Source organism: Arvicola amphibius, chromosome 12, assembly GCF_903992535.2.
Source record: "Arvicola amphibius chromosome 12, mArvAmp1.2, whole genome shotgun sequence".
In the NCBI taxonomy this organism is placed as follows: Eukaryota; Metazoa; Chordata; class Mammalia; order Rodentia; family Cricetidae; genus Arvicola; species Arvicola amphibius.
In genome coordinates this window covers 71508797-71530142 of record NC_052058.2, presented here as the reverse complement: position 1 = coordinate 71530142, position 21346 = coordinate 71508797, and the positions used below count along the sequence as shown (strand labels likewise).

The window sequence follows — 21346 nt, the reverse complement described above, 5'->3', positions numbered from 1 at the left end:
CAGAACAAATAAACCAATCTTATACAATGTCTACTTGTTCTCTACCGTAAACTTCATGACAGGAATCATTTCCTTCTTATCCTTCACTGAATGATGGAATGGTGAACCCAACAACACTAAAGTATGAAATCTAAAACATCAGAAGAATATAATAGAGGGCTATCTAACAATTAGAGACACTGTGGAAGGAAGGGGCCTTATAGATTACTATGTAATGTATCCCCCCAATGCTTTTCTTTGTATTTCAAAATAAATTACTGCCAGCCTCTTTTTTCAAGCTTATTTGTATTCAATCTGTATTTCCAAAATCAGAATGAAAGCAAATCCTGAGTCCTCCTGTAGAATCTCTTACCAGAACAGGAACCCATCAGGGAATGTGTTTTTAGGTAACAGACCATGCTTCCCCCAGAAAAGGTTCAGAACTGGAATCCTTATGTTAGAAATACTGAAAGGCAACACCAAAGAACTGGGGAATGTGCAGAAGCAGGAAAAAAAAAGTCAACTGTAGATCTCAAGCAGAACTAAAGTTTTAGTGTTAGAATATGGCCATTTTACTTAGGTCTCTGTGACAGCATTTTGTAAGGAAACAAAAATATCTTTGCACTAACTCTTGGGTCTGCAGAGATAGCTCAGTTGGCCAACTGCTTGCTGCTCAAATTTGAGGACCTGGTGTCCATGCAAAAAAACTGGGCATGAGCCGGGCGGTGGTGGCGCACGCCTTTAATCCCAGCACTTGGGAGGCAGAGGCAGGCGGATCTCTGTGAGTTCGAGACCAGCCTGGTCTACAAGAGCTAGTTCCAGGACAGGCTCCAAAGCCACAGAGAAACCCTGTCTCGAAAAACCAAAAAAAAAAAAAAAAAAAAAAAAAAAAAAAAAAAACTGGGCATGATAGCACAGGCTTGTAATGCAAGCACTGGGGAGATCGAGATGAGTGGATCCCTGGAGCTCACTGGCCAGCCACCCTAGCCTACTTAGGAAGTCCCAAGTTCTCATTCATATTCCATATCAAAAATTAGGAGGACAGCTCTAGACGAACAATACCTGAGATTGACTTCTGATCTCTATATACACATGCCTACATACACGCATATACAGAACAACACTCAATACATTCTTATCCAGGGTCAGAAAACGTATTAATTTATTTATATTGTTTTAATTAAACAGATTCAGATATCTAAGAATTTTACTCTCCTTTAGGCAGTAACGATGCCTTTTCATTAGAACAGAAGTTTTCAGCTTTGGCATACTGCTGCCTGAGTTAGTTAATTCTGTGTTCTGGACTACTGTTCTTTGTTTCTACTGCTAGATAGATGCTAGGAGGAATTACCTAAAATTGAAACCTCAATTTTAATGAAAGTGTTCCCAAACATGATGTGATGAGCCTTGAGAGGGAAACTCACTCATTAATTTAGAACCAATGCATTGAATAAAACAATCCTTTCTACCTGATATTTACCTACTCACCAAAAAAAAAAAAAAAAAAAAAAATCACAAAATAAGCTAATTTCCCTACATGAAATCATTTAGACATATTAGGTCAATTTCATTTTTAAAACTTTTTCTGAACCCGTTTCCCTAAATACAATTTTCATACATCCATTCTATAGCCAAGTGTCCACTGACATTATCCTCCTGTCTCGAGCTGCAGTCAAGCTGACCAGCCTTCCCTGGAGATTACTCCAAGACTTTCTACAAGGCTTCACAGATAGGCAGAAAGCACTCAATGGCAAACCTGTCAAACGAATCCAGAGTACAGTAGATAGTCTCTAAACAGAGCAGTTGTTAGATTATGGCCTGTGAGCATAACACCTTAAAGAAATTATTAAGTTCTAAAATTAAAATAAAAAGAAGACAGGAGGTTTTGCTCAGAGTATTTGCCTGGCATGCCCAAAGGCTTGAGGTTGATCCCCACTTAAACTTCAAAATATTCCACATTGTATTGGCTCAGTCTTAGCTACATGAGACCACATCTCAAGAAAAACAAACAAGCAAAAACAACAACAATAACAAAAACCAAACAGCAACAGCAAAACCCACCATACTTCATAGAACCACAGAAAGGAATAAAGGAAATATAAAATCCTGAGAACTTTGCTCGGCCCCTCTGGTATTTAACAAAGACCTACGCTGTGCCCATTATGCTATCGTTCCATTCAATCTTGATCAGGAAACCTGGGAGGAAGATGGAAGTATCGCCTCGCTTACTCACTGCTATCGATGAGAATGGCTGAGTAGCTTGCCCAAATTCACACAGTTGACAAACAACGGAGGGGACACTTGAACCTGAGCAATACATGAGAATCCTGGCTCCAGCCTTTCTGCACAGCTTTCTCTTCAGTGTAAAACCCAATTCAGTGTGCTTACCTGCCACAGATAGGGTGTTTCTCTTATTTTCTTCAAGGTACAGGCAAGCAGGGAGATACTTGGCATTTACTGCTGAGGACACTGATAGAAGAAAGCTGCTGGAATAAGCCTGGCTTGCGCTTCCTTAATATTTCTTTCCTAGAGTCAAAATTCCATTGCTGCCATTACATTTTGCATCTGAATTTTAACTGGAATTTATTTCACTAAAGCCTGCCTGTAATCACATCACTTGAGAGGTAGAGACAGAATAATGAGATATTCAGTGTTCAGAGGTCATTTTCAGTCACACAGAGTTCAAGATCAGCTGGGCAAACAAACAAACAAAAAAACCTTTAAATATTTTGATATATCAAAGGAAGTATAAAACAGAAAAATGCTTCCATTTTATGTTCAGTGATACTCCAAATAGATCTCCACTACATTTAGTTAGTCATTCTAGTCCCTACGTAATTAAAAAAAAAAAAAAAAAAGTTTTTACTTTCAAGAAAAACTTTAAAACATGAAGGTCTAAAAAAGTAATATGCTAGATATTTTCATACAAATGTTCAAAATTTTAGAGCAGCAAGGTCATATTATTTGACAGAAAACAGCTTTCAGTGGGCATATGCATGCACACCTTTTATCCCACATCTGGAGGCAGAGGCAGGCAGATCTGTATGAGTTCAATGCCAGCCTGGCCTACAAAGTGAGTTCTAGTACACCAAGAGCTGTTACACAGAGATACCTTGTCTCAGAGAGAGACAGAGACACACACACACACACAGAGAGAGAGAGAGAGAGAGAGAGAGAGAGAGAGAGAGAGAGAGAGAGAGAGAGAGAGAGAGAGAGAGAGGTTGGGCCAAAATTATCTCAGGGCCTGTAGGACAGAGAAAAACCTGGCTCAAGTTTGAAAGATAGTCTCAAAGCTACCGACTGAGAATGAGAATGACACAGCAAAATCTAGGTAGATGTCTCTCTAGCCAGAGGGAGGGCTTGGCTGTCTCTCATTGGCTGGAGGTACCCTTACATCACAGGATGTCACTTAACCTATATAAACTGACACTCACAGTAATAAACTGAGTTCCTGCTTTGACTTGACTCCCTATCACATTGATTCCCCTGCATTGCGGGGCTGTGGAAAGAAAGGGCAGATAGTGTACTCACCATTCCCTGGGGAATAAGGCTAAGGAGGCCTAGGAGAGAGAAAGGGAAAAAGGGAGAGAGAGAGAGAGAGAGAGAGAGAGAGAGAGAGAGAGAGAGAGAGAGAGAGAGAGAGAGTTTTCATTGGAAATTTAAGAAACATTGAAACTCATTTTAATTTAATTCCTTTATATTTTAATCACAACCTTTTAGGTAGAGAGGCAGAGTAAGCTTTTCCAGCAAAAAGAATGCACTTAGCACATGCAAAGAAGAGTGAGTACAACTCAAATAAGAATGATCTGAAAAAAAAGCTCTGTTCCCACTTGATAGAACATTAACATTTCAAAGTACAGATTAAAAACAAAAGCAGGGACATAAAGAGGAAGATGCTCCTATATGTTACAAGGATGATTAGCAAGTGAATAATTAGATGGCAGCTGGAACTGGCAAAGCAGCCACATGCAGTGTGTCCTGCTGGCACTGGTAATAATCTCCACTTATATACACTTATACTATTGCAAATATACCTTTATTGAATAAATGGGGTGAAATTCCATACACTTGGTGAAATTCCACTCAGCCAATGCTGTTGAAATGCACAATGACATTATTGAGTTCATAAGACCTAAATTCATACAAACAAACAAAAAACTCTTAAACTTTAAGCATAGAGGAAAGCAGCTAATGGCACTCATGAAGGCATGTGACAACTTACATAGGATGTGGCACTCTAAATGGATGAGGTAAACATTCCACTTTTGCACTTGGTATTTCTCCACATTCCCTTCATGGTCACACAGAGTGAAGACATGTGAGATAGATATGGAATGAGCCATTGGACTCATCTTGAAATTATCTTCTATGAAATGACCACTGGGAAAGAATTTTAAGAGCCCTTTAACTTTTGGGTGGACTCAAAAACATTCCAAAGACATTAGTAAACTCTATTAAAACTCATATTCAGCAGTAACCTAAAGGCTGACCCTAGAGAAACAAATTACCAAATACACACTTTAGACTCACAAATGAGAAACATCAATGCCAGTTACAAAGAATAAGATCTAAAACTCCATACTTAATGTACAAAATTGTTAATAAATATTTCTGTATGATGTGTCTCAGAAAAAAATTGTAATAAGTTGTGGACAGAAATGACAGAGACATTATAATCTGCAGAGGGTGGGGGGAAGGAACATTTTTCCAAGTCCCTCCTCACTGAGGCAGTAAAGGGAGCATTATTCAGGAAGAACAGCTCATCAATTTGATTTATTTTCCCAGTAGTCCTTAATACCTTACTTGTGGGCCAGACTTGGGGCTATGCACTAATTTTTAAAAAACAGCAAGTGAACCAGAGGCCCAGTAAGAAGGTGACAATGTGAAGAAGCATGTCATGTTTGTAACATGTATGTGGGAGAACCTTCTTGAAGAAAATGCCAATCTATTTCTTTCTCTCAAGTTGGGGAAGAAGGGTCTAAAGATTCCTCAACAGAGAAATTCAGAATGCAATTTTATCTCCAAAAAGAAAAGGTGGAAGAAACCCAGTACAGGGACTATTCAAATCAGATTTTTTTGTCCTGATCATATATGAGAGTATTGTATGTGTATACAGGAAATGGTGCTACAGTAACAGGCAGTGTATCGAGCACACGGATGAATACTAAATATGTTGACTCAAATGGACACATGGTCACATCTCCACCATGAAGAGAGTAAGGCATTGTGGGATAACCTTTTTTCACACTGTGAAAATGTGCCTCTGCCTACAGCACCTTCTGATTGGTTTAATAAAGAGCTGAATGGTCAACAGCTAGACAGGAGAGGATAGATTCCCATTTCCAGGGACAGAGAGGAAGAGGAGATGAATCTAGGTATGCAGAGATGCCAGTGAGACTTGGAACAAGCTGGATTACAGAATGGGAAAAAGGTAAAAGCCACATGGCAGAATACAGATAAATACAAACAGGTTAATTTAAATTATGAGAGCTAGTTGAGAAAAAGCCTAAGCTAAGGCCAAGCTTTCATAATTAATAAGTCTCCGTGTCATTATTTGTAAGTTGGCAGCCCAAAGGAAAGTCCAACTACAGCAAAGTATAGAGAGGACACATAACTTGTCCAAAGACACGGGGTTAGTGACAGCCCACCTATGGAACCCATGCATGCTCATCACTATAACTGTCTCTTCTCCAGAACCTCTGATCAACGTGGAACTCAAAATGGATACAGGCCACAGGATCACATTTCTTTATAGGAATTTATCTACAGCTGCTCAGAATACTAAAGAGAAAATGCATCTGTCCACCCAGACCCGATACCTCCTCTCCCATGACAATATTTTCCAAAACAAAACTGAGGTCTAAGCTCCCTTTCATAGGGAATAATTAGCAATTATGGTCTTTTGAAGAGGCTTGAACTGTGGAATTTTACAGGATTTTACAGGTGGGATTTAGATTGCTCCTTTAGAGACAGGATTGGAAAAGGTAGATGGGGAGATGTCTTAGTAGGTTTAAAGAAAAACTTTTTGTGTAATCATGATGTGTATATCTGGATCCTCAGAGCACACAAAAAGCCAGACATGTTGTGTCAACAGTCAACATTCCCACAGTGAAAAGGTCAGCTAGCCTGAGTTGGAAGCAATGAACAGGAGACTGTCAAACAAGGTGTGGAAGGTAAGAATTGACACATATTCATTTATAACTCCACACATGTGCTACGGCATACACACAAAACAACACACATGAACATGCACACACGCGTGAACACACAACACACACACACACAAGGTGTTTTTAGAGGGGGAGCACTGAATAAAAGATGACAGGATTTCCTGAAATTCACCTGGGTTTAAATTTCCTTGCATTCTAAAGTGTTGCTGGAAACCCATGTTTCTCATCAACTGTGTGATGATGCATGTTAGATCGCCAAGGACCTGGACTCAGTACCACAACCCCTGGATGTTCACAAGTTTCTGCTACTGCTGTACAGACTATAGAGAAGTCTTCCCTTGGGGGGGGGGGGGCATTCCATTTCTTCTCACAAGCAGAAGGCCAGGATCCATAAACACATGTAACTGAAGATTGGAAGCCAATGGTGGTCACCACCGAAGCTTGTAGCAGGCCTTCCTCTTAGGGCACAGGCAATTCTAAATACCTAGGATTCTTGTAGTTTTTTAGGAAAGGGAAGATCACTCTTACTCCCCTCACCTCTAGTGAGTTGGGGCTTCATCTAAACTTTATTTTTTATTACTATGATAAAACACCAAGAGCAAAAGCAACTTGAGGAAGAAAGGGTATATTTCATTTTATACTTATAGTTCATCACAAAGGGAAGTCAAGGAAGGAATCTAGAGGAGGGAACTGAAGCAGAGGCCATAGAGGAATGCTGCTGACTGGCTTGATCACAATGCCTTGCTCAGTCAGCTTTACTATATGACCCAGAATCACTGGTCCAGTCATTCCCAGATGACCCCAGATTGTATCAAATTGACCAGAACAGGCTCAGAATCAAGTTAAGATGATTTAGAAAAATGTTAAGTGAGTGTTTGTTTTCCCTGAGTATGAACATAAATAGTCACACCAATACACAGTGATGTGTTAAGAATGATTGTTCAATGGACTATAAAATATATAATAAATATGATTCAAAAATAACTGAGTATTTGCAAATATTTCTACATGGACATGTAATCAAAACCGATTTAAAACATTTTTTTGATAGTTATTTCTGAAAAGTCATAGTTGTTTGCTCTCCATTATTTAAGTAACAATTCACAACTGTAGCTGATTCTTCCTTAACCAGGCATCTACCTTGAAGACAGAAAAGGAATTGAAGTTTGTCTCTTTTCTCAAGGTCATAAGGCAGTACAAACAAAGCATATCATCAAAACTCTTCCAGGGCATTAAAGAGAAGGCCTAGCTCTTTCACTTGCAGAGAAATCTTGAGGACAGAGGTTTAGAGCAGGACCACGCAACAAACAAGGCATCAAGAGGGACAGAGACAGGAAGATTAGCCAAAACAATTCAGGCTCTTGGATTCTAAGAGAGCCTCAGACAGTAAAATAAAGAGGCTGAGTAAATAGAGAAGGACGCCTGATACCCACGTCTAACATCCACAAATTCACAAGCACACATTCCCATTCACCCCCTCCACACACATACATACAAATAAGTAAATCTTTAAGAACATTTGCATTCTGACAGTGAACTTGATTTTGCTCTTTATATGCTCTCTGACAACATGTAAAAACGATGATAGCAAAGATTTTTCTAAACTTGACATGGTCGACACATTCCTATGGCCTGTGTCAACCAAAGCTACATGCACAGGTAAATTAAACAATTTTTATGATGTCGTAGTACTTTCAAAGCAGAGAAAGTACCTGGCAATATAATCGCAAATGAAGATGAGAGAACATTCAACACTAAGAATCTTTAGTATATGGCACGGGTGCTTTTGTGAATATGCATGTGCATGTAGGACCTGGCAAAAGTGTGATCACTTGACTCTAAGCAAGCACTGAGGTTTTTGGAACGATAGAAAGGAAGAATTCATTTCACTGATAGTAATGTGGTTTAATCATGATTCCAGTATAACAAAGAAACTTCAGGACTGAAGAATGGAATTGTGAGGCAGAATTAATGGCATTGTGGTTTGTTTCTATCTGTCTTCTTGGTGATACTTTTGAGAGTCACATAATTAGGCAGTCTTCATATGAATTGGACAATAAAATAAAGATAGTAAAATCTTTATGGTATTTATTTTAAAAGTAAAACCAGTGAAAGTTGAAAGAATTGAACCTTTGCTCCACTCTAGCATATGGAAGCTGTGAACCTCAGGAGAGTGAAGAGAGATAGATAGAAGCACCCCCAGACCTGCCTCCTGAGAGAGATAGAAGCACCCCCCGACCTGCCTCCTGAGAGAGATAGAAGCACCCCCAGACCTGCCTCCTGAGAGAGATAGAAGCACCCCCAGACCTGCCTCCTGAGAGAGATAGAAGCACCCTCAGACCTGCCTCCTGAGAGAGATAGAAGCACCCCCAGACCTGCCTCCTGAGAGAGCTCAATAGATCCTCGATGACCATATCGCTTAGATGTTAAAACTTCGTCTACTTCATAGAATTACAGAATCAGAATTCAAATTTTTAATAAGGTTTTCTGATCTCATACACATGTTTTAGAGAGATGTCTGCAACTCCAAACCTACAAACTGACAAGCTACTTAAAAATTAGGAACTCAATGTTGCTATAACCTCATTGGAAATAAAATAATGTTTTCCCATATATAAAGACAGTATGAAAAAATAAAAGCTTGAGGCTATGAAAATCACCAAAGAGTTCTTTAAGATATTATAGAACATAATTTTATAAAATTGGCTTAAAAGCTGTGAGTTCAGATTGCTCCTCAAGTGTTTTATTTTTTCTTTTTAAATGTCTTCATAATGCTCTGTCAACTCCTGAATAATAAAGAAAATGGTCTACCTATGTTTCTGTACATGCACTTAGATTATAAATTTATAATTTAAAAGAGCAAAATTATGGACACTTTAACCATCCAGGAGTTCAATAGCTTTTTTTACTTATACTGTGTACAATGTTTTGCAAGGTTTATATGATTTCCCTCCTACATTTCTCTGTTTGATCCTAGGGATTAGCTTTGTCCTTCATATTTTCTCCTTGAAAACATGGTTTGATAATAGGGCCAAGAATGAGGCACTTTTAGAAATGATACAGTCTTTACAGACTGGTAATTACCAACCCAAAGGGAAATTCAGGACTCTGGAGAAGGACAGAACCAATTTGGCAAACAAAACCCAGTCAATAACAGAGGGTGCTGAGACATTGTCTGAGAAAATTTATACTATTAAATGTATTAATCAGACTCTGTCAAAGGGTTACAATAGAAGGACTGACAGAATGTCTCTCCAGGAAAGTAATATTATGCTATAAAAATTATGTCCAAGGATGAGACGTTATTATTACTGAACAGACGTTACACCTTGGACTCCTCAATGAGCGTGCACCTGGACCATGTGCCTGTTTCTCTCTGGGTCCCAGAAAGCCACACCCTAACTTGGCCCCACCTCTTAATGATAATTGGTTAACAAAGCATCCCCATCAATGAATTAATTTTGTAAGCAAAAAATAATTGATGGGCAACTGTTGGGGTAGCTGCCCTGAGTCTCAATCCTTAGTTTTAAAAGGGGCCAAGGAATACATAAGTCATGTGATAATGGACTCTTAGAGTTTAGATTTAGGTAAAACCAAGCTTCATTCTCTGAGAAGAGATCAGGCATTGAGTGTATTGTGTATTGGACTTTGTTCAAGGCACCTAATTATTGATGTAGTTTTTTAATATATAAATATTATATATATTTATAGAGAGGTCTTTGTTGGTTTTTGAGGCAGTCTTAATATGCAGCCCTGTCTGGCCCTGACCTCATCACAGGGATATTTCTGACTCAGCGTCCTGAATACTGGGATTCCAGGTATATTACACCAAGCCCAGCTATGAAGACTCTTCTCAGCCTCTCTATTAGACACTGGGCACTTTCCTCTGCAGATTTTATCCCATAAGTTTTGGAGCTGCTAAATATACTTACAGAATCGTAGGTAGACCATTTTCTTCATTATTCCGGAGCTGACAGAGCTTTATGAGGACATTTAAAGAGAACAAAAACACTCGAGAACAGATCTGAACTTACAGCTTTTAAGCCAATTTTATAAAATAATATAATATAATATCTTAAGGAACGTTTTGGTGATTTTCATAACCTCAGTGGCTTTGGAATTGTTACTAGAGAGAAGAAGTGAAAATTTTAGAGCAATAGGGAAAAGCAAAAGAACTTGAGGTATCTCAAGATCAAATTCTGGGTGAGAGACTTTACTCTGATCCTCAGTATCAGGCCCCACCATGAACACACCTTGCCCCTATGTAGCACAGCAGTTTTAAATGCTTGGTAAAGGATTCAGGAACTATAAAAGAAAACTGAATCATATATCAAGGTTAAACAGGTTCAGAGAGAACACTTTTGTGACATTTTACAAAAATTACTAAGGCTGTACAGATAGGGGTAACAGACCCAGAAGCTAGAAGTATACTAATTGAATCTTTGGCTTTTGAGAATGCCAACATAGAATGCAATAGTATTCTTGGGCCATTAAAAGTCAGATCAGCACCAATGGATAAATGGATCTTGCATACAATGAATGTTGAGGCACCTGACAATAGTACTGAAGCTTGGGTAAAAAGAGCAATTTACAGTGGTATGAGGAGACATCAAAATACCAAATGTTTTAATTGTGGTAGAATAGGAAATTGAGAAGAGATTATAGACAAGGAATTCCTTGGAATAATGTCTTCTCTGGGAATGGCAAAAATAGAAGGACTCAGCCTTCAGGTATATATAGGTGTGGCAAAGGCCAACATTGGAGCATTGGATGTAGGTCAACAAAAGGAGACAAGGCAACCCAATACCATTGGGAAACTCCTTGGGTGTCCTCTCACAGGCCCCCATGACAAACTTGGTCTAATCATTCCCAGTTACTGTAGAGAATGTATATCATCAGGAAAATTAAAAAGTCCAGTGCTTACTTAAAAATAAAAACAAAAAAAAACCCATCTTGGTCTGGTTGATGGAATAGATGTGGAGGATGAATCAAACACTCCAGTAGGACATAGGAAATATATATCTGGCAGACGTCTATAAATTATCAAAGACCAAAGCTAAGAGTGTGAATAAATGGCATTTTTATTGAAGACTTCCTGCCATCATGGATATACCTGCACAAATAAAGACAGATAATGGCCCAGCATATGTCTTTAAGAAAATGAAACAGTTTTTTGCTTATTATAATATTACGCATATTACAGGTATATCACACAATCCTACAGGCAAGGCAGTTATATAAAGATCAAATCAAACTATAAAGGATATGTTAAACAAACAGAAATGTGGGGAAAATACTCCCAGAAATTGATTACATAATGCTTTATTAACCTGAAATTTTGTTAACACTAATGAGAAAGGAAAAACAGCAGCAGAGAGACATTGGAAAATAGAAAAATCTTCTGAATTAAATCAGCTAGTTTATTTCAAAGATATGCTGACCTACAATGGAAGCCAGGAAATGTGCTATGTTGGGGAAGGGGTTTTGCTCTTGTTTCCACAGAAGAAGAAAATCTATGGATACCATAAAAATTGATAAAGATTCAGTTTGAAAAGTAGAAACCTCTTATAAAAGAGAAATAACAGCTCATCCACAATGGTGACAACCATATAGGTGGTAAGGAAAGCATATAGGATTGGGGCAGGGTTCTGTTCTTGCCTTTGCAGGAAAATACTCATCTTTAAAAATTCAAGAGACCCTTGAGGTTTGAATGCTAACAGATGGAAAAATAACTATCCACTAATGATCATTGAGGGAAAAAAAAACACGATTTATGAGATCAGGTAACTGATACATATACATTTAAATATATAGAGAGCTGCCTTTGGAGTTGAACACTGGGCTCTGTCCCTCTCTAATTCCAAGCATGTTGTTAAGGTAAAAATTCAGAGTTTCTGTCTCATGTCAGGAGCCATGATATGGGACAGAAAAAAAAATTTAGAAAAGAATTTTACTATACCTATTTTTGTCTCTATAATATATATATATATATATATATATACATATATATATATTTGCATGTATATCAGTTACTTGATCTCAAATATATATACCAGATGCTCAAGATGGTTCTAACTTGGTAAGTTCTGGCCAGAACTCCAAATAGGAACCTCAGAAAAACCCTACTAAATACTCAGCGATTATTTGCAATTATACCAGACAGTGATCTTGGAACTTAATCATCATTTTACTTTCACAAGATCCCATAGAAAGAACATCACCCCCATGACAGCTGGAAGCAATTCTAGAAGATGACATCCCCTATCCCAGCAAAGTTTATCCTCAGGGTTAGGAACATCATCTAAGGCTTGACTATAATTGGTATAGGGTTGGGGGTTGGGGGAAATTTTGTAGGCTCAAGAATCTCTTTGAAAAAAGAGGGAAATGGATGGGAAAATAGATTAGTGTAAGCTTACTCACACTAATAATAATAGTGAGTAATAGAGTGAATACTTGTGAGCTATTATTTATAGGCAATTTACATTGGTATAGATTCTTGTATATTGATACAAACTGAAATTATATTGAATATTTTCCTATTTTCATCCACCATATTTGTATTCCTATGCAAAGTTATTTTGTCATATTGTATGCATGTATGCTTCTACCTCTGCTTAAAAATTTTTTGTATATTGATACAATTTTAGGATATATTTATCATATTGTAATATAAATTTCTACCTCTGGTCAAGATACTTATACATTCTTTACATGTTGAGGTCATTGTCCTCATTTGTTGCACAGTTGTTTAAAGATTGTTTGATATTCTAATATAAAGTCTTAGTCTTTAAGTTATATAGGTGTTAAGTATTATATGTCAATAGTAGTCCATGTTTGTCATACTTATAGTTAGACTAATCAGGTTCTTTAGATACATAGATATTGTATTCTGTATAGATAGGTAATCTTCAACCACTTCAAAGAGCTGTAGAATATGGCATTCAAATAACTTAGGGATTTGTTGAAGTGAGATACAATTGCTCCTGGCAGCACCCATCTATTCCCGAGAGAATGTTGAGCACCAAAGACTCTCCACTTGGAGCTTCTTTTCTTATTGGCAAAAATGGTCTTTGGGGAAGAAACTGCACATGCCTCAACCACTGACAAGGTACATTGGTATCTGGAAATGGATAAGCAGGACTTTCAAATCTTGCCAAAATAGAGTAAGACGGTTTTGAAAAGTTTCCTGTACCTGGAAATGGTCTGTCAGTTACTCTAGGCCTCAGCAAAAATTGGTTGATTCAATGTTGCAAATGAAACTTTGAGTGATTGCCCGGGTATCCAGTTGTATTTGTCATTTATTGCACATTTTAAAAGTTGCTTAATTACACTTCCTGTTTACTCATGTAATATTATTTCCCTACTCAGATCTTTGATGGGGTTGAAGACAAGGTTGTTGTAGTTACTTTCCTCTCATGGCTTGGCCAAGTTATCTATTATACAAACTTAAACTCATTAGGATAGGATAATTATTGAATATATTTGTTCTTACTGTATATAATTTTGTATTAGCCTTAGAACTCTCTTGTTGAAACAAAAGAAGGAGGTGCTGTAGGAAATCAAACAGCCAATAATAGCCTTTAAGTTAACCTCCCACTGGGACATGGCCTCTTATACTACTTACGCTGATGTAGAGCATGCAACCGGCCTATTTTCCGACTGCGGGATTCAGTTTCTCTTCTCCATCCCATGAGAGGATTATGATTTGTGAGTCTACCCCTAAATAAATAACCATCTGTTATTCTCAATTCTGAGCTCTTTCTTTTAAGCATCGTTCTTTATATAACAATATTAATTGTTGAAATTACATTAAATTCAAACTGTCTACAAACCAAGAGATTGTCTTATGTGGCTGGCTGTCCTTTTTAAAGAGTTTTATCTATATATAACTGAATGTACTTAGACATGGGGGGAGGAGTGCTCAAGCCTGTGTACATGTATGGAGACCAGTGGAATATTTTGGGTACCCCAGTCATTACTTTCCAGTTACTCTTTTGAAGTGGAGTCTGTACTTGAATCTGGGGTTTGCATTTTATCTGATAAGCCCCAAAACCCTGATGTTCTCCTGTTTCCATTTCTCTAAGGACTAGGGTTACAGTAGTTTGGAGGATACCTATAAGTACAGGGGTGTTGGGAGTCAAGCTCTAATACACACCATTAATCAACAAATATTGTTAACTGATGATCCCTGTCTATAGTCATACACTAAACTTTTTGTTTACTCCCATGGATATTTTGTATGTTTTCTTACCTTAGTGGTCTATGTAGTGATTCAGGAGACATGAAAATGCTAATGTGTCTTCAATACACCAGTTCCTTTCCCCTGAATGTTTATTCATTAAAAGAATTGCTAAGCTTATTTCTGATGCAAAGCTTAAACTCTTTGGAATAGAATGTTTATTAAAACATTTGTCATGTGTTCCTTGCTTAATATTATTTATGTTGGTTGTAATTTTATACTTGATATCTGTTCCTATTATATATAGTTTTGTATTGGGTTTGGATTGCTCTTGTTTAGACAAAAGGGGAGGTGATCTGGAAGCTTTGCTAACCAATTATCTTTAAGAGGTGGCACCAAGTTAGGGTGTGGCTTTCTGGGACATGAAGAAATTGGGCACACACCCCAGGCACGCTCTCCCTGTGTGGTTTCCTTGGGGCACAGTTGAGCTTGGACTTCCCATTCCTGTTTCGTTAGTTTTTTCCTTATAATAAATAAAAAATATAATTGTTTTATCTTTTAGCTAACCTGGTTTTTTCGTGAATCGAGCTAACTTCTACAGTTCACCTTCAGGGTTGTGTAGACGGAGAGAAGACTCCTACTGGCGGAAAGCCTGCCATCACTGAGGCTATCACTCACACGCACACCTTCTGCTAGCAAAGCACAGGAACAAAGCTGAACTGAGCAGGACACCCACCCACACTTATGTCCTAACATATGCATGAATGCTGCCTGTTACATGGCACATCTAAAAATGACCAAGTGTGACCTCAAAAGTAAGAGCATATCAATTTAAGACAAACTGCTCATGTTAGAAATCAGAATGTGGCAATGGTCTTTAGCAAGGTGCACATTTGAACTTTAAACAGCTCTTCTGTCAACCTTGACCATAAGAAAACAGAACGTGGCTGGCACTGGGAAATGAGGTACAGATAATACATAGAAGTATCAACATTTAGTTCTTCTGACAGCAACAGCCATGCCCAGAAGAGACTGACAACAATCTTGTTCTCAGCTGATCCAGAGGCAAAAAGTCCCAAAGGAGGAGGCCAGTTTGGAACTGGACATACACCTGCAATCTCAGCACCAACGTGACACCAGAGGACAACACATTCAAGGCCAGCCTGGTTGCCTATTGAGTTCCAGGTCAACCTGGTTATTAACCTGATTCAAAATAAAAGTTAGCTTTCACCCCTAACAAGGTAGCTGACGGGATGCCTCTGGTTTCATTAGGACAGTTAAACAATGCAGAGGGTTATTTCTAACTGTGGCTTTTAAGAATAGGACGATTCGCCAGCAGTGTGGCACATGCCATTAATCCCAGCACCCGGGAGGCAAAGGCAAGTGAATTTCTGTGAGGATGAGGCCAGACGCGACTACAGAGTGAGTCTGAGGGCAGCAAAGCCTACACAGAGAAATCCTGTCTTGAACTAAATAAATAAATAAATAAATAAATAAAGAATGAATGAATGAATGAATGAATGAATGGATGGGATGATTCATCAGTAGATAAAAAATAAAGATAAGTATGAACTTAGTATTGTTTAAAACAAAGCATATTAGGATAGAGGAACAGCTGATACGTTTTCGACTTGAGAAAGACCACCACACAAAAGCAACACTCTAGCATTCTCTAACGCATATGGAGAATTTAATGGAAATTTGTTTTTAAATATAGACTGTAGAGAACATAAGAGGGTATAGGGCTCTGCTATCCTGACTTTCTGGGTCTTCAATGTTTGTAATAGTTTTATGGTTTTCAAATACTTTCATCATTTCTTAGATTTGTCTATCTCCCATGAGTCATTGCAACCAAACATGCTAATTTTGACTTAATTGGGAGTCTGGATAGCTCAAGTTCATCGCCTGAGAGAGGATCCTACACCTCTCCTCACTGTAGCCTCCTTCAAACATGAAGCCTTGGCCCTGTCTATTCCCTTCCCTTTGTAAGCAAACTTGCCATGAAGTTAGGTTTTTTTTAAGGTCCCTCTTTTTCCTCTCCCTGTGTATTCCTACTTCTGTAGCATCATTAACTGATATGAGAGGCTGGCAACAATGCCCCGCCCCTCAAAAAATCATATAGCATAAGTGTTAGCCATCATTCTTCTTCACCAACATGCAGAGCTTTATGGAAATTTACCTGTTAAATAAACGCAGGCAGCATAAAATGGGAGTAGGGTGGGGCTGGAGAGTGCCTCAGCAATTAGGAGTGCTTGCTGTTCTTGCAAGTTGGGTTCGCAGCACCCACGTGGTGACTCACAACCATCTGTGCTTCCAGTTCCAGGGACCCAGACCCCTCTTCTGACTTCCAAAGACACATACATACTCAGAGGTAAAACACTCACCTATATAAAATAAATCAAATGGAATAAAGGGATTTCTGCTCTCTGGGTCTTCCAGGTCTTAGGAACTCTGAATAAACACCTGATCACTGAGCCCTAACTCTGGCCTTTCACGTATATCCAGTGGTCATTCCTCCCATGGGTCCTTCACTTTAAAAGAAGCTTATCTGGAGTCCAGTGTCCTAACCTGTGTCCACTGTGGGCACAGAAATCAACACAGCTTTAATCACACTAGTCGAGATCCTGGAGTAACACAGTAAATAATCATCACAGGTTTCAAAGGAATCCAGTCCACACCAGGTGAGACTATCGGTATCTACCCCGTCAGAGTTGGTACTCTCAGTCTAGACTATCAGAGTCCACACAGCTGTACTCCGATATACATACATACACAGTGAGTCTCAGCCACATCCTAAGCATAGCCACACCCATTGTCTACACAATAGAATCAGCACCGATACAGAAGACTGCTGCTTTGACTAAGAGAGAATAGCTAGGTCTGTAAGAGTCAAATCAGGTCTATTGTTTGCATGGCCGGCAAGCTATTGGCACAGTGTTTAAGAGAAGAAAGAAAGGCCTTTTCATTTAACAGCTGACCTGTTCCACTCTCAGGCTTTTTTGACTAAGGGTCCTTAGTCGGCCAAGAGTGAGGTAGCTGCCATTCTCTCCAGGGCATGATTGCTGATATCAGAAACAGCGAGTGATGGCATTGCAATGGACCCGCTGTATGCTCTTTTCAGTTCACTGAAAATTGTGATTTAAAAGGGCAAAGAATTGCAAAAAAAAAAAAAATCAAAACAAGGATCAAAGGACAACACTGACAAGGGGCGTCAGGCGGGGCAGACAAAAGTGTATCATTCAACCATCTAAAGCGGTGATTCCGACTAGGTTTAAAGGAATTGCCACTGCTATGCTCAGCTCTACTGATGCCATTAGATGCTAGGCTCATCCTCCTTAATTCGAATATCCACCAACCTCCTGGTTCTCCTGCAGTCACTAGTGGCCTGGGTTCAGACCTCTCATCCTAGCTTAGTAATTAACATTCCCCTCTTGGCTTTACCATCAATATGTCAAGCAAGCTCAAGTCATCCCTATTATTTAAAAACAAAAACAAAACCATTTCCATTTTCTCACTGTAATTATTTTTAAATGTCTAATCTACTGTTGTCAGAACATTGTGAGTGAGAATTCAGCCCTGTGATTGGCCGCTTCAATGTCATCCTTTTCCCCTGTTATGTAAACAAGAATCCCCCTCCTAGGCCCTGTCTTCCTAGAGCTCGAATGCCCACCTAGTCCATACTTTTGTTTCCTATTCACTAGCAATGTTGGCCTATTCTAGCCAAACCCCACCCAAGATTCCTTCTACCCGAGATTCCTCCCCCCTCTCATGGCTAAGCAGCGTCACTCTGCAGGCATGCTATGATCAAGCACATACTGTTCTCCTTCACGGCTCTGGGATCATGATCCCTTCTCCAAGACAAGCCATAGATACTAGAATTTCCCAACCTCGAGGCAGATCACAGAAACTTTACTCTTCCCTTTGGCTATCAAGAAATTCTTTAGCCAGCCAGTCTAGTACAACCATAGGTCATAAGACCCGACTGATTGCAGAAGAGACTTGTCTCACACCCTGGAGGGAAAATCATGTACGGGTACATCAAGAAGAACTCTTAAGGACGCAAGCCTTTCTGGGTTCTAGCTCTATCAGCAGAAGATATGATGGAGTCTCTACAGAATGCCGAAGCAAAGGACTGGACAAGCCATCAGGCTGCTGAACTAGACATGTTCCCAGAGGACGATACCTCAAGAAGCCAGGGAAACTCTGCACGCTTTCCCCTCATCCTTGTGCCTGGGTCTCTATGACTCTCTCTTTCTACATCTTCATATCTCTGTGTCTCTGTGTGTCTCTCTCTCTCTCTCTGAAACAATCTCTCTACATATCCCTGACTGTTCTGGAGCTCACAATGTAGACTAGGCTGGCTTTGAACTCACAGAGATTCTCCTGCCTTTTCTTCCTGAGTGCTGGGATTAAAGGCATACACCAATATGCCTGACTGTATCTCTTAATTTAAGTGCCCTACAGATGTCTCCACAATAAAGTGACAAAGGAAAGTATCTCCTTGAGCTTTATAAGCCAATATCGGGTCAAATAAATTGAATGCTGGGAGAGTGCAAGGGGAGAACTAGTCATTAATGAGCTGGTCAGAAGCCCAGGTTAAAAAGCTGGGGCTTGCAACTTGCTTGTAAGAGAGAAGAGAGATGTCTTAGAAACTCAGTCCTCAACCCGTGTAATCTAAAATTAGCTTCAGGTAGACCGTGTCCCACTGAATTGAGTTGGAGGACACACTGATGATGTCTACTTCAGAACCAATTGCTTACCTGCTGATGGCAAAAATCCACACACACCTGGTGTCAGAAGTCCTCCGTGGAGAGTGGTGTGAGGGCAGAGGAAAAACAGAACGGGAGATGTGTTTCTCCAGCAAGCAGCAGGACGCTGCCCATGTACCCTGCCACTTTAAATTATACTTTTGCTTTTTCTCCAACACTTCTGATGGCTCAACCGCCTGTTCCCAAACTACGGCAATACCCAAACACTTACAAATTCCCTACTATCTTATTTATACATGTTTCTTTGCGCGCCACACCCGCGAGCTTTGGACTTCTCAGAATAAGGCAAAGTGCTGTTGAGAACGGAGCAGGAGACAGCCAACAAGTTAATGCCACATGATCCTCAGACTGCTGTCCTGCACCAGTTTCTATAGCTATCCCATACATAATAAACACACTCAGAAGCAGAAGAATTCCACGCACTGCACTTTTTAATCCTATAAGCATAATACCTCACAGAGGCAGTCTGTCTGAAGTCCTGACTCAGCACTCTTCCCAAATAGGATGAAATAGAACTTTGAATTCCACAGAGCTATGTCACGAGATTGTCATTTTGTCTGACTGCAGTTGCTCTTGGTTAAAGCCAAAGTAGATGCCTACTTTGAGAGATGCCCAACAGCATCAGAATAGTTTGAACTGTTATCATTCACAGACAAGCATGGTTAAAGAGGGGGAAAAGCTATCAAGCCACTGAACAGAAATCCCCCCACCCTGAGCCAGAATCCCCATCTCCTCCACACACAAAACCAAGTACTCACGCATGTCACCTAAGGTCCCCTTGGTTACTTTGGTGGCACTTAGAACCACTACCGTGAATTTATGGGAATACTGGTGCTCCACCTAGAAATCAAATGATAAGAAATGTAAAATAAGCATTCCCTGTGACATCTCATTGCTTCACTCAGACAGATAAAAATTTGCCCCTTCAAAGTCAGTACACACATACCAGAAACATCTTGGGACACCAGGGTGGTTCCTCTCTCAACGCTCTCTTCTCCCCCACTGCAGATTCATTGAGGAGTTTAGCCCTTGTCTTATGCTGTCACTACAGCTTGAGGGTGAGAATGAGAATGTCTCCGCTGCTTGGCGGGGGAAATGTAAATCAGGACTGCAGGCATCCAAAGCACAATTGGGCTTTGTACTCTGACTAGGAAGTGTGGCTTAGAGAGGTGAATCCGGAGCGAGAAGCTTACATCACTCCTGCTTGTTTGCCTCCCTTGCAGCTGCTCCAACCGAATGCCTTCTTCTCCATGACATTCCTGAGGCAGTTGTCAAAATACTTTGCACCCAAAGCAGTTATAGATGACCCACTTTTATTGACTCAAATGTGTTTCTTTTGAAGTATGTTCAACAGTGTTCCAATTCTAATATCCTGAAAGTCTACATGCACATAATAAAATTATTAGGGAGGAGGGTTATTAAACACCTCGCCTAAAGGGAAACCAGATAGCAAAGAACCTGACCCACTAAAGCAAACAGGGAAGTAGGAATTTACATAGTTTTAAGAGCAACTGAAAAACACAGCAAAATAGTGAATGCTCACAGATAGTTTTTTTTTTTTCTTTGCTTGTTTCAAGTTTACAGGAGTTCACTTCAGTTAATTGTAATACACCTGTCTGGCAAGATAAAAAGTCTAGTGTTGTTTAAAAAGAAGTTGAGGGCCAATGAGATGCCTTGCAGTCAAGAGTGCCTGTTGCAATTACTAACGCCCACATGGTAGTTTACAGTCTGTAACTGCAGGTCTGGGGCAGAATAAGGGTGGGAATCTGGTGTCTTCACCTCTGCGGGCAATATATATGCATGTGGTACACAGACATATACTCAGGCAAGTCACTCAAATACATAAAACAATTTTTAACTAATTTTTAAAAAGCTAAGATGTCAATACTATGAGGTAGTGATAATTTAAAGGTATAAAATATAACAGATTTATATGGATTAACAGGGTCTTACGGAGCCCAGCTGGATCTCTAGCCGTCTCAGGCTGATCATGAACATGAGTCCTGGTCCTCCAGATTCTATGTCTGGAGTAGCTATGACTACAGGCCTGGATACCTCCACCAGCTCATTTCAGGCAATGCCAGGCATCAAAACACTTAATTAATTTAAATAAACCCACAAAGTAATGTGTTTCATCATGGCATTCTTATGCACACATGTCATTATATTCTGTTAACTCATTCTCTTCTCCCGCAGTCCTCCCTCTGCCCAAAGAGCCTCAGCCTGGCTCTTTTCCTTTCTGAACCAAC

At 39.5% G+C, this 21346-nt stretch overlaps 1 protein-coding gene across 1 annotated transcript in view; it reads right to left on the bottom strand.

The window, feature by feature from the left end:
• Pla2g4a (phospholipase A2 group IVA) overlaps positions 1–21346 on the bottom strand; it is a 147046-nt gene that overhangs the window by 82812 nt on the left and 42888 nt on the right. Inside the window, exon 3 of the mRNA XM_038349437.1 lies at positions 19856–19937. Within this exon, the coding sequence (XP_038205365.1) occupies positions 19856–19937 (82 nt within the window). The remainder of the gene's footprint in view (positions 1–19855; positions 19938–21346) is intronic.